Source organism: Musca domestica, unplaced genomic scaffold, assembly GCF_030504385.1.
Source record: "Musca domestica strain aabys unplaced genomic scaffold, Musca_domestica.polishedcontigs.V.1.1 39, whole genome shotgun sequence".
In the NCBI taxonomy this organism is placed as follows: Eukaryota; Metazoa; Arthropoda; class Insecta; order Diptera; family Muscidae; genus Musca; species Musca domestica.
The window spans coordinates 2,759,799-2,775,401 of NW_026712326.1; the positions used below are offsets into that span (position 1 = coordinate 2,759,799).

A 15,603-nucleotide genomic window follows, 5' to 3' on the forward strand; every position below is an offset into this window, starting at 1 on the left:
TAAATGCTGGATTTTGTTTTGTGTTTTGAGTTGTATTTTAATGTCATATTTTTTTTTTAATGGTGGGGTTATAAAGAGTTAGGCAATTACATGCCGTGTGGGGACCCGTGGGGAAGCTCGGCTAATGAGAAAAAATTAATGTTTCCCAGGGGATTAATAACAATTTTTAAGAAAAAATCAAGCGTTAAGAAGATATCCAAATTAAAAAAAAAAAATTGAGAAGGAACTTCATAGACCTTCTCTGAGAAGTTCTCTCAGATCTTTCGCAAATAGAAACTCTTTAAAAGGGGTTAATATATAGTTGACCCTTTGAAGATTTCCTAAATATTTTCTAAAAAAAAAATTAATTCTAATCTTATCTTAACAAACATTTTTTTTTATATATTTTGTGGTTTCTATATTTTCGGATAAAAAAAAAATTGTTCCGAGGATTCTGTGATCGTGGAATAGTCACTTTTTTCTAGTTTTTTTTTTTAATGTGGATTTTTGAAAATATTTTTCTGCAGTTTCTCGAGCATTTTATTATACCCTCAGTCACGTGGCTTATACCAGAAGTCATATGGGTAGAGAGGCTATATATCATTTGATACGACCAAAGCGTGCCTCAATGAAATAACGCCTTTAAATCCTAGGTCTCTTTGGACCAAATCCGATTCAGGACATTTGGAGTCGATGTCCGGCCGTCCGTTTGTCTGTCTGCTTGGCTGGTGCGCACACTAACTCTCGAAGGGAGTATCCGATTTGATTGAAACATGGTACATCATAATATTATTATCATACGCAGATCGAGTTCGGAGATAAATAATATGGGTCCACTCTTTCTAATACCTACCCCACAAAAGGTTGAAATTATTACAGAAAATACTTTACCGCTTAGTATACGAAAGGGTCATCCAATTTTGTGCAAACTTTGCGAATCCTAATATTTGCATCAGTGCTAGGTCAGGTGTGAAAATTGACAATATCGGTCCACTCAATCAGGTATCTCCCCCACAAAGGATCAAAATTTGGAATAATTATAACTCTTATAAAATGTGATGTAAGTGTCCGATTGTCTTCAAATTACACACATCATAATATTTTTATTAAACCAAGGTCTGATGTGAAGATAGAATATATCGGGTCACTCCTTGTGGTATCGGTTCACTCCTTGTGGTACCTTCCCCCCACATTACAATATTTTTATTAACACAATAGGTCTAGTGTGAAGATGGAATATATCGGTCAACTCCTTGTGGTACCTTCCCCACAAAAGGGTCAACATTTTCACTATCCATGAAGCTCATAAAGCACAAAATTTAAATGCAATTCCAGTCAGACTTGGTACATCCCAATATTTATATCAACACAAGTTCTGCTATAAAGATGGTAGAGATCGGACCATTCGTTCTGGTACCTCCCCCACAAAGGGTCAAAGTTTTGAATAACCAAAACTTATATAAAATCCGAAATAAGCATTGGATTCTCTTCGAATTACACACATCACATTTTTTTTATTCACCCAATGCCTCATGTGAAGATGGAATATATCGGTCCACTCCTTGTGTTACCTTCAGTAACATGAAGTCCATAAAACGCGAAAATAACATCCGATTCCATTCAGACTTAGCATGTCTCAATATTTCCGTCAACAGAATATCTGTTATAAAGATGGTAGAGATCGGGCCAATCCTTCTGTTACCTCCACTCAAAGGGTCAAAGTTTTGAATAACCAGAACGATCATAAAATGCGAAATAAGCATTGGGTTCTCTTCAAATTACACACATCACAATATTTTTATTAACCCAAGCTCTGGGGTGAATATGGAAAATATCGGTCCCCTCCTTCTAGTACCTCCCACACAAAGGGTCAAAATTTTGAATATTCATGAAGCTCATAAAACACGAAATTAACATCCGATACCATTCGGACTTGGCACGTCTTAATATTTCTGTCAACACAAGATTTTTTTATGAAGATGGTAGAGATCGGACCATTCTTTCTGGTACTTCCCCCACAAAGGCTCCACATTTTGATTTCCATGAAGCTCATAAAACGCGAAATTAGCATCCCATTCCATTTAGACTTGGCACATCCCAATATTTCTATCAACACAAGATCAGCTATAAAAATGGTAAAGATCGGATCATTCTTTCTGTTACCACCCCCCCAAGAAAGGGTCAAAGTCTTGAATCACAATGTTTTTATTAAACCCAAGGTCTGGTGTGTAGATTGAATATATCGGACCACCCCTTTCAGGATTTTTTTAAATATTAATATAAATATTTATTTGTTATACAATGGAAATAGAGATTTCCCCCATTACAAAGTTTAGTACCATTTAGTACAACTATTGAACGCATATCCAAAACCACCTCCTTCTCTCAATCGCAGACGCCAACAGTGAGATCTATATCAATTTTCGGGATTCCAGCTCTATTCCTTTACCTCATACCACATTTAGTACTACTCAGTACTTTTCGTACAATTATATTTCGTATACAGTTCCAAAAACCACCGCCATTTCTTAATCCTAAAAAACCAACAGATATTTAAACATCAAATTTCAAAATTATATCTCCTTCCCTTCAACATACCAGATATAGTAACATTTATTACTTTTCGTAAAATTATGGTACATATTTCCGAAACCACCTCAATATGTCCAGGCAACACATGAACAGGCTACAATTGAACATGAACATGAGCGACCATAGCATCAGATTTAAGATTTCAAGCAATATCTGTTCAACCAATACCAAATTGTACCATATTTAGTACCATTTAGTACTTTTCGTGCACTTGTAGTACAATTTCCAAAACAACATCTTTATCATAAGCCAACCACCAACAGGGACCCACAATATAAAATTTCAAAATTTTAGCCCCATCCGTTCACCCTCTAAACCAAAGTATTCGAAATTTAGTACTATTTAGTACTTTTAGAACAAATATAAGACGCATTTCCAAACCACCGCCAAATCTCAACTTCAGATACCAACAGTTAATTAAATATCAAATTTAAGAATTTTATCTATATCCTTTCAACCAAGTACCAAATTTAGTACCATTCAGTACTTTTCGTTCAATTAAAGTACATATTTCTGAAAACACCTCAATATGTTAAGGCTACACATGAACAACGACCATAGCATCAAATTTAAGATTTCAAGCAATATCTGTTCAACCAATACCAAATTGTACCAAATTTAGTACCATTTAGGACTTTTCGTGCACTTGTAGTACTCATTTCCAAAAAAAAACACCCTTGTTATCACAAACCATCACCAGTAGGGAGCCCAATATAAAATTTCAAAATTTCAGCTTGATCCGTTCACCCTTTAAACCCAAGTATTCCAAATTTAGTACCATTTAGTACTTTTAGTACAAATATAAGACGCATTTCCAAACCACCGCCAAATCTCAACCTTCAGATACCAACAGTTTATTAAACACCAAATTTCAGAATTGTATCTCTTTAGTACTTTTAGTACAATTAAAGCACACATTTCTGAAACAACCTCCATATGTGCAGGCTACACAAGAACAGAGATCTTAATACCTTATTTCAGATTTTAAGCACTATTTGCTCGCCCAATACCAAATTGTACCAAATATAGTACTATTTAGTACTTTTCGTGCACTTGTAGTACACAAACCACCTCTTTATTCCAAATCAGGGACCAACAGGGACCCACAATATAAAATTTCAAAATTTTAGCCTCATTCACCCTCTAAATCGAAATGTTACAAACCAAAAACCCAACTACAAATCTCAAACACAGATACTATCAGTAATCTAAATATCAAATTTCAGATTTAGGACTATTTAGTACAGTTTGCACACTTAGTAGACATTACCAAAATCCCCTTCATATATCAAATTTGTTTGATTCTCACACCAAACTTCATGTTTTTAGCTTTATCCGTTTACATAGTACCAAAATGGTACTATTTTAGAAATTTAATACCATTTTAGAACTTTTCGTAACAATAAAGTTCGAATTTCTAAAAACCCTTTGGTACATCTATCCTGCACTCCGTCAGTGACTCTCATTTCAAATTTCAGAATTCCAACTCATTACTTTTGTCCAATACAAAGTAATAAATTTTTATGAAATTGTACCATTTTAGAAGTTTAGTACCATTTTTGAACTTTTCGTGACCTTAAAGTTGGATTTTCCATACACCCATTGGCACATCCATCCTGCACTTCTCCAGTGGCTCTCGTTTCAAATTTCAGAATTTTTGCTCATTCCGTTTGTCCAATAAAAAATATTTAAGTAGTACATTTTATTACTTTTCGTACAATTTTAGTACGAATTTCCAAAAACCCAGACCAGACAAGCCTACGCACATAGTATTGAATTTTTAGTACATTTTAGTACTTTTCGTACCCCCTTGGAACTTCCAAAAAAACCTCTTGCAAAATTTCAGGATTCCAACTTCAGCCGTTTCGTTTGAGCATTGATCCTCAGTCAGCCAGTCAGTTATTTTACTTCTCTTTTATATATTTTTAGAAGATTACATTTTTAAAAAATATATATTTGTTTGAAAATTTCGTATAATCGAGGATTCCAAAATTATTTTTTACTAAGGCTAACAATGGGGTTTTCAAAACAATTTTAAAAATTTTGAAAAAATATTTTTGTTTCAGATTTTTTGGTGTAGATTTCTTTTAAACCATTTTTAAGGTCCACCTTCAAGCATGGATTATTAAAATCACCTCTCAAGTTCCATTTTCAAATTTCATTTTTTTAAAAAAAATATTTCAAGGCCCAACTACAGACGTGGATTTACATTTTCAAATTTCATTTTTTTAAAAAAAAATATTTCAAGGCCCAAGTACAGACGTGGATTTTTTTAAATAATTCATTTTCATCAACCAGCTAGAATCATGAATTCTAATGAGCAACGTTCTCCTCTTTTTTAACACACCATCATCGCCATCTCAATCACCGTTTCTGATTAAATTTTCCCGAATTATGAATGTTGTAATTTAAATGAAAATGATAAAAAAAAACAGAAAACACAATTTCAAGAAATTTGTTTTCTAACCAAAAAGGGATTATTGCATCAACGAGTCAATCAGTCAGCCAGTAAGCCAACCAACCAGCAGCACCACAGGCATAGAGAGAGAGAGAAAGAGAGCTCCTCGACCACAATCATCACCACTCACCCCCTGCCGTGATAGTAGTTTGAGGTTTCTCTCAATATAAGCGGTTTAAAGTGATCTAATCAGAGTTTGCCGGTTTGTGGTCATAATCAAGCAACCTGGAGACGACCGGGGCAATCATATTTTTTTCGTTTTGTTTTGTTTCAGCTGTGTGGACTTGAATTAGGATTAGAGGTATTTTTTGTAATTTTTGTTATAATTAAAAAAAAAAAAAACAAAATCTTAGAAGTTATCAATCACATCTAAGGTGTTGCGAATTTCAGATCAGTTCATTTCAATATGAATTGAAATTTATACTCAGTATATTTGAATGTTTCATTCTTTGGAATTTTTTTTTCTTTGAGACAAAAAAAAAAACTTCTTTTTACTGTCACCAAATGAGTGATCTTTTCCAGTTTGCTTCAAAAATTGTTGAGAAGTGAATCAGTCTCAGTCTCAGTCTCAGTTTTTTTTTTTTTTTTGCATTGGATTTTTTATGAATTTTTCAATATTTAAATATATTTCATGTTTTGCCAAATATTTGTATATCCCCCCCAGAGGGACAACGGCACAGTGTTTGAAAAAAATGACAAATAATGAGATTCTCTTTTGGAATATACGGGGTGAGATGAAACAAGTTTGAATGCCCTCCACCATTTGGAACGAATTTGGCAATTCTCAAAAACAATAAAATCAGTTTAAAATTCTGTTAAAAGCTTAGAAATGCCGAATGTAGCTGTTATATTAAGGTCAATACGACGACATGGACCTGCATAGGTAACTTTCGTCATAAGCCACTACAATATTCAGATGCGAAACTTTGAAAAAAATCGGTGAATAATGTAGCTAGTCATTAAAATACCGAATAACGGGAGGTACCCTTATATGGGGGCTTTACGAAGACGTGGACCTGCACAGATAATTTTCTGTCTTAGGCTGTAGTATTCATTGCGAACATCAAATACCAAATTTGAAACAATTCCGGTGAAAAATGTCACTAAAATCATTAAAATACCGAATATCGGGAGGTACCCTTATATGGGGGCTATACGAAGACCTGGACCGGCATAGACAATTTTCTGTCTTAGGCTGTAGTACCATTTCGAACTTCAAATACCAAAATTTGAAACAATTCCGGAGAATAATGTCGCTGAAATCATCAAAATACCGAATATAGGAAGGTACTGTTATATGGGTGCTATACGATGATGTGGACCTGCACAGACAATTTTCTGTCTTAGACTGTAGTATTCATTGCGAACATCAAATACCAAATTTTAAAGAATTCTGATGAATATTGTCGCTAAAATCAGCAAAATACCGAATATCGGGAGGTACCGTTATTTGGGGGCTATACCAAAACGTGGACCTACATGGCCCATTTTCAATACCATAAGTCCTGCAGACATAATATATATTTGAGTAAAATTGTATCAATCTACTTCAACTCGTTCGGAAGCTAGAGTGATTTCCACAGTCGGACAGATGGATAGACGGACGTACATCGCCAAATCGACATAGAAGTTTATGCTGATCAAGAATATATATACTTTGTGGGGTATAAAATGTATATTTCGAGGATTGACAAACTTAATATACCCTCCATACTATGGTGGAGGGTATAGAAACTGCAACAAACTTCAGACTGCTGTCATTTCCAAGCTACTCGTCCGACTGCTGTTAAAATTATTCCAGTGACAGCTCATTATATTATTTACAGCATTTTGGTGAGAATTTTCTAGAAAAAAAAGTTATTCGTGATGGAATTCAAGCGTGATAGTGCGATTTCTTTATATTTGGCTGGACCAACCACAAGTGGCTATCGTTAGAGCACTCCAGCATTTAAATGTGAATAAATCTTTTGTGTCTCGTACCATCGCTCATTACCGTGATACTGATACTGGTAGCGTAGCCCAACGTCAAGGAAGTGGATGGAAGAAAACAACAACATCAGCAGAAATGGTTCGAAAAGTAAAGAAGCGACAAAACCCGCTTTGCAGTGGCCGAAAAATGGCTCGTGAGCTGAACATATCGCAATATTTCATTCGGCAAATATTGAAAAATGAGCTCGGGGAAAAGCTATTGAAATTGCAAAAAGAGCAAGAACTTACACCGCAACAGAAAGAAAATAGACTCAAAAGAGTTGCTTCGCTTCGCCGAAAGTGGTGAACTGCCGAATTTGGTTTTCTCTCTCTCCGATGAGAAAACATTCATTGTCCAGGAGTTTGAAAACAAACAAAATGATCCGCTCGTTTTTACCTACAAAAGAGGTCAGCTGAAAATGTGCGCACCTTCGGTTGGCCACCAGATCTCAAGCGACGGCGTCGGCCATGGTGATGGTGTGGACCGCCATAGCAGCCGATGGTCACTCTCCGCTCGTATTTATCGACTATGGCATCAGAATAAATTCCGAATATATTCTGGAAGGTATATTAAAATATTCTGGAGGGTATATTGAAGCCTTGGGCCCGCAAACATTTTGGCTGCAGGCCTTGGACATTCCAACAGGACTCAGCACTCATCAGCACCGCTAAGTGCGCGCCACCCAAGAATGGTTACAAAATGAGGTTCCTCGCTTCATTTCCAGGGCACAATGGCCACCAAAATCTTCGGATACTAACCCGTTGGACAATTGTATCTCGTATTAATCGACCGTGGCATCAGAGAATAAATGCCGAATATCATCGCGAAAATATTCTGGAGGGTGCATTAAAGCCTTGAGCACGCAAACATTTTGGCCGTAGACCTTGGACATTCCAACAGGACTCAGCACCATCGCACTCGCTCTCAGCATGGTTACAATATGAGGTTCCTCGCTTCATTTCCAGCGCACAATGGCCACCAAAAATCTCCGGATATCAATCCCTTGGACTATTGTGTCTGGAGTATTTTGGAAAACAAGGTTGGCACTAAAAAAATACCAAAGTTAGTCGATCACCTCAAGCAAGCGCTTCCCCAGGAATGGGCCAAAATACAGCAGAGCAACATTCGGGCAGCGTGTGAAGGTTTCATTGTCCATTTCAAGGCCATAATTCGTGCCAAAGGTGACCAACTCGACCAAATCTAAACTTATTCTAAAATTTGATGCTATTTCCGATATTTTTTCTTTCACCCAAAAAATTCCGATATTTTTTCTTTCACCCGAAAAATTTAAAAAAAAATATATGTACAAATTGTGGCGTTTGACTTTATTGCAATTTTTACCTCACCCTGTATATTATGATTTTTTTTAAATATATTTTTTTTAATTCCCACCTATATATAGATTTTTTATAAATTGTTTTTGAAGTAGAACTTCACTTTAATTTCTCAAAGCGAAGCTTTTTTCTGAAAAATATTTCTAAAGGACAATTTTCAAGTGGAATTTCTTAGACATTTTTTTTTTTTCTAAGGAACAGCCCCGTGGATTTTTAAAAAATATTTTTTCAGGGGAATTTGTTCCCCTGAAAAAATATTTTTTAAAAATGGCTTGAATTTTTAAAAATATTTTTTCATGGGAACTTTCCATACATGGATTTCTTTTAAATATTTTTCAAGGGATCAACTGTAGGCGTGGTTTTTTTAAAAATATTTTTTCAGGGGATCAACTGCAGGCATCGATTTTTTAAAATTTTTTTTTGAAGCTCCAATTTCCTGATAGCACGGATTTTTGTAATTTTTTTAACCTTTAAAAACCTTTAAAAATATAAAAAATCCGTGCTTGAAGTTGTTCCTTAGAATTTTTTTTAATTCCCACTTGAAAGTTGCCCTTGAGGAATATTTTTCGGAAAAAAGCTTCGCTTTGATTTCTCCAAATATTATTTAAAAATAATCCTTTGAAAATACTTTAAATAATCCTTAACTATTTTTTTCTGTTGCGAAAATTCTATAATATACCCCCCCCCCCCCCAAAAAAAATGCCACTAATTTCACATGTTTGTGAAATTTTTCAAAATAAAAAAATAAATACCACCACGAACAACAACAACAAAACATGTAATAAATTAAAAAAATAAAAAAAATCATTAAACGCCAACCTAAATCATCAGGCAAAACTAATGCGAAAAAATACATAAAATTAAGAAAAATAATAACAACAGCAGCGGCAGCAGCAACGGCAAGAATGAACACATGCAATTTATTTTAAAACAACAACCAAAACAAAATAAAACACAAAACCAACAACAAGTACCCGAGAGAGAAAAAAACAAAAACATTAAAAGAAGAAATCCCCCCGATTTCGTAGAATAATGGCTGGCTGGTTGGTTGTTGGAATGCCTGACTGCTGCTGCAGCTCTCTGATAGTTGGCGCTGGCTGGCTGGGTTGATAGCTGCCCGCCAGCCAGCCAGCTAGTCAGGCTGTTAGCCGCCGATACCACGGCTGCTGTTGTTGCTAATGATGAGTGAGTGAACTAACTGCCTAACAACTCGTCGTAGTCGCCGTCGTTACAATAGCGTGGGGTTTGCCTGGCATGTCGCTCGTTGTGGTCTTCTGTGGTCGTATTAGATAGGCCCGGCAGAGGTGCAGCACAGAGCTGCCTACCCAGCTATGTACGCCAAGCTGTGTGCCGTTGTTTATAAACAATAGAGCCACACAGCCAGCAAGCCAACAGATTTTGAGCGAAGACCAGCAGAGAACTTGTTTTTTGTTGCTGGCGTTTTAATTTTTTTTATTGAAGAACAAAAAATCGAGAATTAAAAAAAAATTAGGCGCACATATAATTAGACACAGTGGTTGTTGAAATTTGCGCATTTTTTTGGAAAAATGTTTTTGAAAATTTAGTAGAAAAAATGAAAAAAAAAAATAAAAAATCTTAAAAAAATAAAAAAATCTTAAAAAAATAAAAAAAATCTTAAAAAAATAAAACAAATCTTAAAAAAATAAAACAAATCTTAAAAAATACAAAAAAAAATATTTTAAAAAAATCCACGTCCGAATTGAATGCTTAAAAATATTCTTAAACAATTAACGTTCGTTTTTGGCATTTGAAAAGAAATTATTGGATTTTTTAACAATATTTTTTCAGGGGACCAAAAACAGGCGCGGATTTATTAAAAATATTTTTTTTTTTTCAGGATACCAACTAAAGGCATGTATTTCTTAAAAATATTTTTTTTTTTTAGGGTACCAACTAAAGGCATGTATTTCTTAAAAATATTTTTCGGGACCAACAACAGGCGTGGATTTTTTAAAAATATTTTTCAGGGGACCTACCCAGACATGGATCTCTTTTAAATATTTTTCAGGGGATCAATTGCAGGCGTGGATTTTTTAAAAATATTTTTCCAGGGAATCAACTGCTGGCGCGGATTTTTAAAAAATATTTTTTCGGGGGACCAACTGCAGGCCTGGATTTTTAAAAAAATATTTTTCCAGGGGACCAAATAAAGGTGTGGATTTTTTAAATATTTTTCAAAGAGACCAACTTCAGGCGTGGATTTTTTAAATATTTTTCATAGAGACCAACTCCAGGCAAGGATTTCTTAAAAATATTTTTTTAGGGCATCAAATACTGGTGTGGATTTTTTTAAAATATATTTGTCATGACCAGCTATGGCATGGATTTTTTAAAAATGTATGTCCCATGACCAACGACAACAATTGCAGGACTGGATTTTTAAAAAAATATTTTTTAGGGGCGTGGATTTTTTAAAAATATTTTTCCCATGACCAGCTATTGGCGTGGATTTTCAAAAATATTTTTCCCATGGCCAGCTTTTGGCGTGGATTTTTAAAAATATTTTTCCCTTGGCCAGCTATTGGCGTGGATTTTTAAAAATATTTTTCATTTGGCGTGGATTTTTAAAAATATATTTTTTTAAGGAATCAACTCCAGACGTGGATTTTTAAAAATATTTTTCCCATGGCCAGCTATTGGCGAAGATTTTTAAAAATATTTTTCCCATGGCCAGCTATTGGCGTGGATTTTTAAAAATATTTTTCCCATGACCAGCAATTGGCGAGGATTTTTAAAAATATTTTTCCCAAGACCAGCTATTGGCGAGGATTTTTAAAAATATTTTTCCCATGGCCTATTGGCGTAGATTTTTAAAAATATTTTTCCATTGGCGTGGATTTTTAATAATAATTTTCCATTGGCGTGGATTTTTAAAAATATATTTTTTTAAGGAATCAACTCCAGACGTGGATTTTTTAAAAATATTTTTCCCATGGCCAGCTATTCGCGTGGATTTTTAAACATATTTTTCCCATGGCCAGCTATTGGCGAAGATTTTTAAAAATATTTTTCCCATGGCCAGCTATTGGCGTGGATTTTTAAAAATATTTTTCCCATGACCAGCAATTGGCGAGGATTTTTAAAAATATTTTTCCCATGACCAGCTATTGGCGAGGATTTTTAAAAATATTTTTCCCATGGCCAGCTATTGGCGTGGATTTTTAAAAATATTTTTCCATTGGCGTGGATTTTTAATAATAATTTTCCATTGGCGTGGATTTTTAAAAATATTTTTCCATTGGCGTGGATTTTTAAAAACATTTTTCCATTGGTGTGGATTTTTAAAAATATTTTTCCCAAGACCAGCTATTGGCGCGTTTTTTAATATTTTTCCAAGACCAGCTATTGGCGCGTTTTTTTAATATTTTTCCCAAGACTTTTGGCTCGTACTTTTTAAAAATATTTTTCCAAGAGACCATCTCCAAGCGTGGATTTTTTAAATATATTTTTATGGGACAAGCTATGTGTTGTAAATGTCAAAATAATACTTTATACATTTCTACTGTATGTGATTGTTTTATATTATAACATAGCAATCCTAGATTTTCTGTATGTTCAAGAAAATATTTTCATACATTTTATTGTCAGTCTCTTAATAAATTTTCATTCATCTACACATAAAAAGTTGGCGTTTACAATTGTATTCCTCGGAGTCATCAATTTGCAATACTATGGAATTTTTATGGGACAAGCGTTGATTTTTGAAAAATACTTTTTCAGAGTATCAACTCCCGGCATGAATTTTTTAAAAAATATTTTTATGGGACAAGCTATAGGGGTGGATTTTTAAAAATACTTTTTCAGAGGATCATCTCCTGGTGTGGAATTTTTAAAAATATTCTTTCCTAGGAACCAGGCTTGTATTTTAAAAATATATTTTTTTCCAAGGGACCAGGCTTGGATTTTTAAAAAAAAATATTTTCAGGAGATCAACTCCAAGCATGGATTAAAAAAATATTTTTCTAAGAAACCACCTCCAAACATTTTGCAGGGGATCAACTCCAAGCGTGGATTGGAAAAAAAAAATTAAGAAACATTTTTCAGGGGACCAGCTGCAGGCGTGGATTTTTTAAATATTTTTTCGTTAGTTTTTTTTTTAATACTTTTCCAAGAGACTAACTCCCGTCATAGATTTCTTAAAAATATTTTTTCATGCGTGACGTTTCTATGACCAACTATTTGCGTGGATTTTTTAAAAACTATTTTTTATGGGACAAGCTATAGGCGTTGAATTTTTAAAAATATTTTTCCTGGGGACCAGGCGTGGATTTTTTTAAAATATTTTTGTTAGGTGACTGGTCTTTTTTTGATTTTGATGATTTTTTTGATGATTTGAGAAGAAATATCCAAAAAAATCCCATCGCCAATTTTTCGCCTTAAAATGTATGACATCAGTAACATAAAATGTCTTCAAGTTTTTCCCTTCTCCTCCTGCCAAAGGGGACCATAAAAGCCCAACAACAAAGTAAAGGAGATCAAAATGGGAAAAAATCGCAAAATAAAAGGAGAAAAAAAAAAACAAAAACTGGAAACAAGCTAAAAAAACATAAATTTCCTACAACAGATAAAGGGGCGAGTGGTGGCAGGATGGCAACTGCGTTGCGTTAGAGCTTAGTGAATGATGCTCTGGCTAGCTCCAGCTACACATGGTGGCAGGCAGGAAGTCAGGAGCAACTAAGCTTTGCAAAAAAATACAAGATGAAAATAAAATAAAACAAGTTACTACTTAACAAGCGAAGAAGAGGAGGAGAAGGAGGAGAGGAGGGGGAACAGCAACTGAGGAGTTGCAAAGAAGTTGCTTTTTGTGTGACTTTTTGTAATCTTTTTTGTTTTGTGCGAATGGAACTCCTCTATTACCCCGCCAGTGGCACAAGTGGCCGACCAGAGTACCTGGCCATCAGGCACACTCACCGGTGGCTCTTTATGTTTATTGGGTGGTTGTTTCATTCATTCGTTCGTTCGCTCACTTCGATTCGTACTTACCTAAATCAGCTACTCGAATACCAAAACAATTCATATCCTTATTAAGTTGCTGCGACAAAGGCAATGTGGAGGAACTCGTTAAAGAAGGCGGAGGACCAGGTGGTGGCGGTGCCGTTGTTTCCTGTGGCCGTTTGCGGGCGACGGCAATGCCAATTGGCACAGTATTATCTGCAAAAAAAAAAGAAACAACAACAACATTAGGAAAGACGGAAAGTATAAATTTTAAATTAAATTGCCAATTTCAAACGAGTGGCCTAACAAACGAACAAGCCTACATACAAAACTTGGTGTACGAGGCGGACCACTTGCCTTGCCCTCCTGCGTATTGCAGGAGTTGTGTATATTTGTTAATAGGACATTTATATGATAATGATAATAGTTTTTTTGTTTTTTTTTTTATTTAGATTTTAGATAAAATTAATTGTCTAGTAAATATTTATATATTTTATGAAATAAAAAAACGGAAATTTATGAAACTTCTGGAGAGGAGGGAAGTAGAAGGATATGTTTAAAAACACCAGCAACAGCAGGCGTGGAATTTTTAAAACTATTTTTATGGGACAAGCTATAGGTTTTTCAGGGTGCCAACTACAGACATGGACTTTTTACAAAATATTTTTTCAGGGGCGTAGATTTTTTTTAAAATATTTTTTTAGGGCATCAACAACAGACGTGGATTTTTTAAAAACATTTTTTCAGGGCGTGGATTTTTAAAAAAATAGTTTTTTTCAGGGGACTAACTATTGGCGTGGATTTTTAAAAAAATAGTTTTTTCAGGGGACTAACTATAGGCGTGGATTTTTTAAAAATATTTTTCAGGGGACTAACTATAGGCGTGGATTTTTTTAAAATATTTTTCAGGGGACTAACTATAGGCGTGGATTTTTTAAAAATATTTTTCCAAGGGACCAGCTATAGGCGTGGATTTTTTAAAAATATTTTTCCAATGGACCAGCTATAAGCGTGGATTTTTTTAAAATATTTTTCAGGGGAGTAACTATAGGCGTGGATTTTTTTAAAATATTTTTTCAGGAGACTAACTATAGGCGTGGATTTTTTTAAAATATTTTTTCAGGGGACTAACTATAGGCGTGGATTTTTTTAAAATATTTTTTCAGGGGACTAACTATAGGCGTGGATTTTTTTAAAATATTTTTTCAGGGGACTAACTATAGGCGTGGATTTTTTTAAAATATTTTTTCAGGGGACTAACTATAGGCGTGGATTTTTTTAAAATATTTTTTCAGGGGACTAACTATAGGCGTGGATTTTTTTAAAATATTTTTTCAGGGGACTAACTATAGGCGTGGATTTTTTTAAAATATTTTTTTCAGGGGACCAACAACAGGCGTGGATTTTTTAAAAATATTTTTCAGGGGACCAACAACAGGCGTGGATTTTCTAAAAATATTTTTTAGGGGACTCACTACAGGCGTGGATTTTCTAAAAATATTTTTTAGGGGACTCACTACAGGCGTGGATTTTCTAAAAATATTTTTTAAGGGACTCACTACAGGCGTGGATTTTCTAAAAATATTTTTAGGGGACTCACTACAGGCGTGGATTTTCTAAAAACATTTTTTAAGGGACTCACTACAGGCGTGGATTTTCTAAAAACATTTTTAAGGGACTCACTACAGGCGTGGATTTTTCTAAAAATATTTTTTAGGGGACTCACTACAGGCGTGGATTTTTCTAAAAATATTTTTTAGGGGACTCACTACAGGCGTGGAATTTCTAAAAATATTTTTTTCAGACGATTAACCTCAGGCGAGGATTTTTTAAAAATATTTTTCAGGGGACTAACTATAGGCCTGGATTTCTTAAACTACAGGTGTAGATTTTTAAAAATATTTTTTAGAAGACTAGCTACAGGACTGAATTTTTTAAAAATATTTTTCAAGGGACCTGATAAATGTGTGTTTTTTTTAATATATTTTCGGGGGACCTGGTAAAGAAGTGGATTTTTTTAAATTTTTTTCTGGGATTACAGGCGTGAATTTTATAAAAATATTTTTCCCATGACCAGCCATGGCATGGATTTTATAAAAAACATTTTTTAACGAACCAAATACAGACGTGGATGTTATAAAAAAACTTTTATGGGACAAGCTAGAGGCGGAGATTTTTAAAAATATTTTTTGCATGGCCAGCCATTGCGTGGACATTTTAAAAATATTTTTGAAGGATTTTTAAAAATATTTTTTGAAGGATGATGAAAATGTTTATAAGATGAAAATGTTTATAAGTGCGGTTGTAAGATTTAG

General features: G+C 34.3%; 1 protein-coding gene across 2 annotated transcripts in view; it reads right to left on the reverse strand.

Annotated features, from left to right (window-relative positions):
• The window catches only part of LOC101891914 (protein winged eye), a 150,864-nt gene that overhangs the window by 106,583 nt on the left and 28,678 nt on the right, over positions 1-15,603 (reverse strand). For both annotated transcript variants that reach the window (XM_005178167.4, XM_020034949.2), the window contains exon 3: positions 13,337-13,504. In XM_005178167.4, the coding sequence (XP_005178224.1) occupies positions 13,337-13,504 (168 nt within the window). The remainder of the gene's footprint in view (positions 1-13,336; positions 13,505-15,603) is intronic.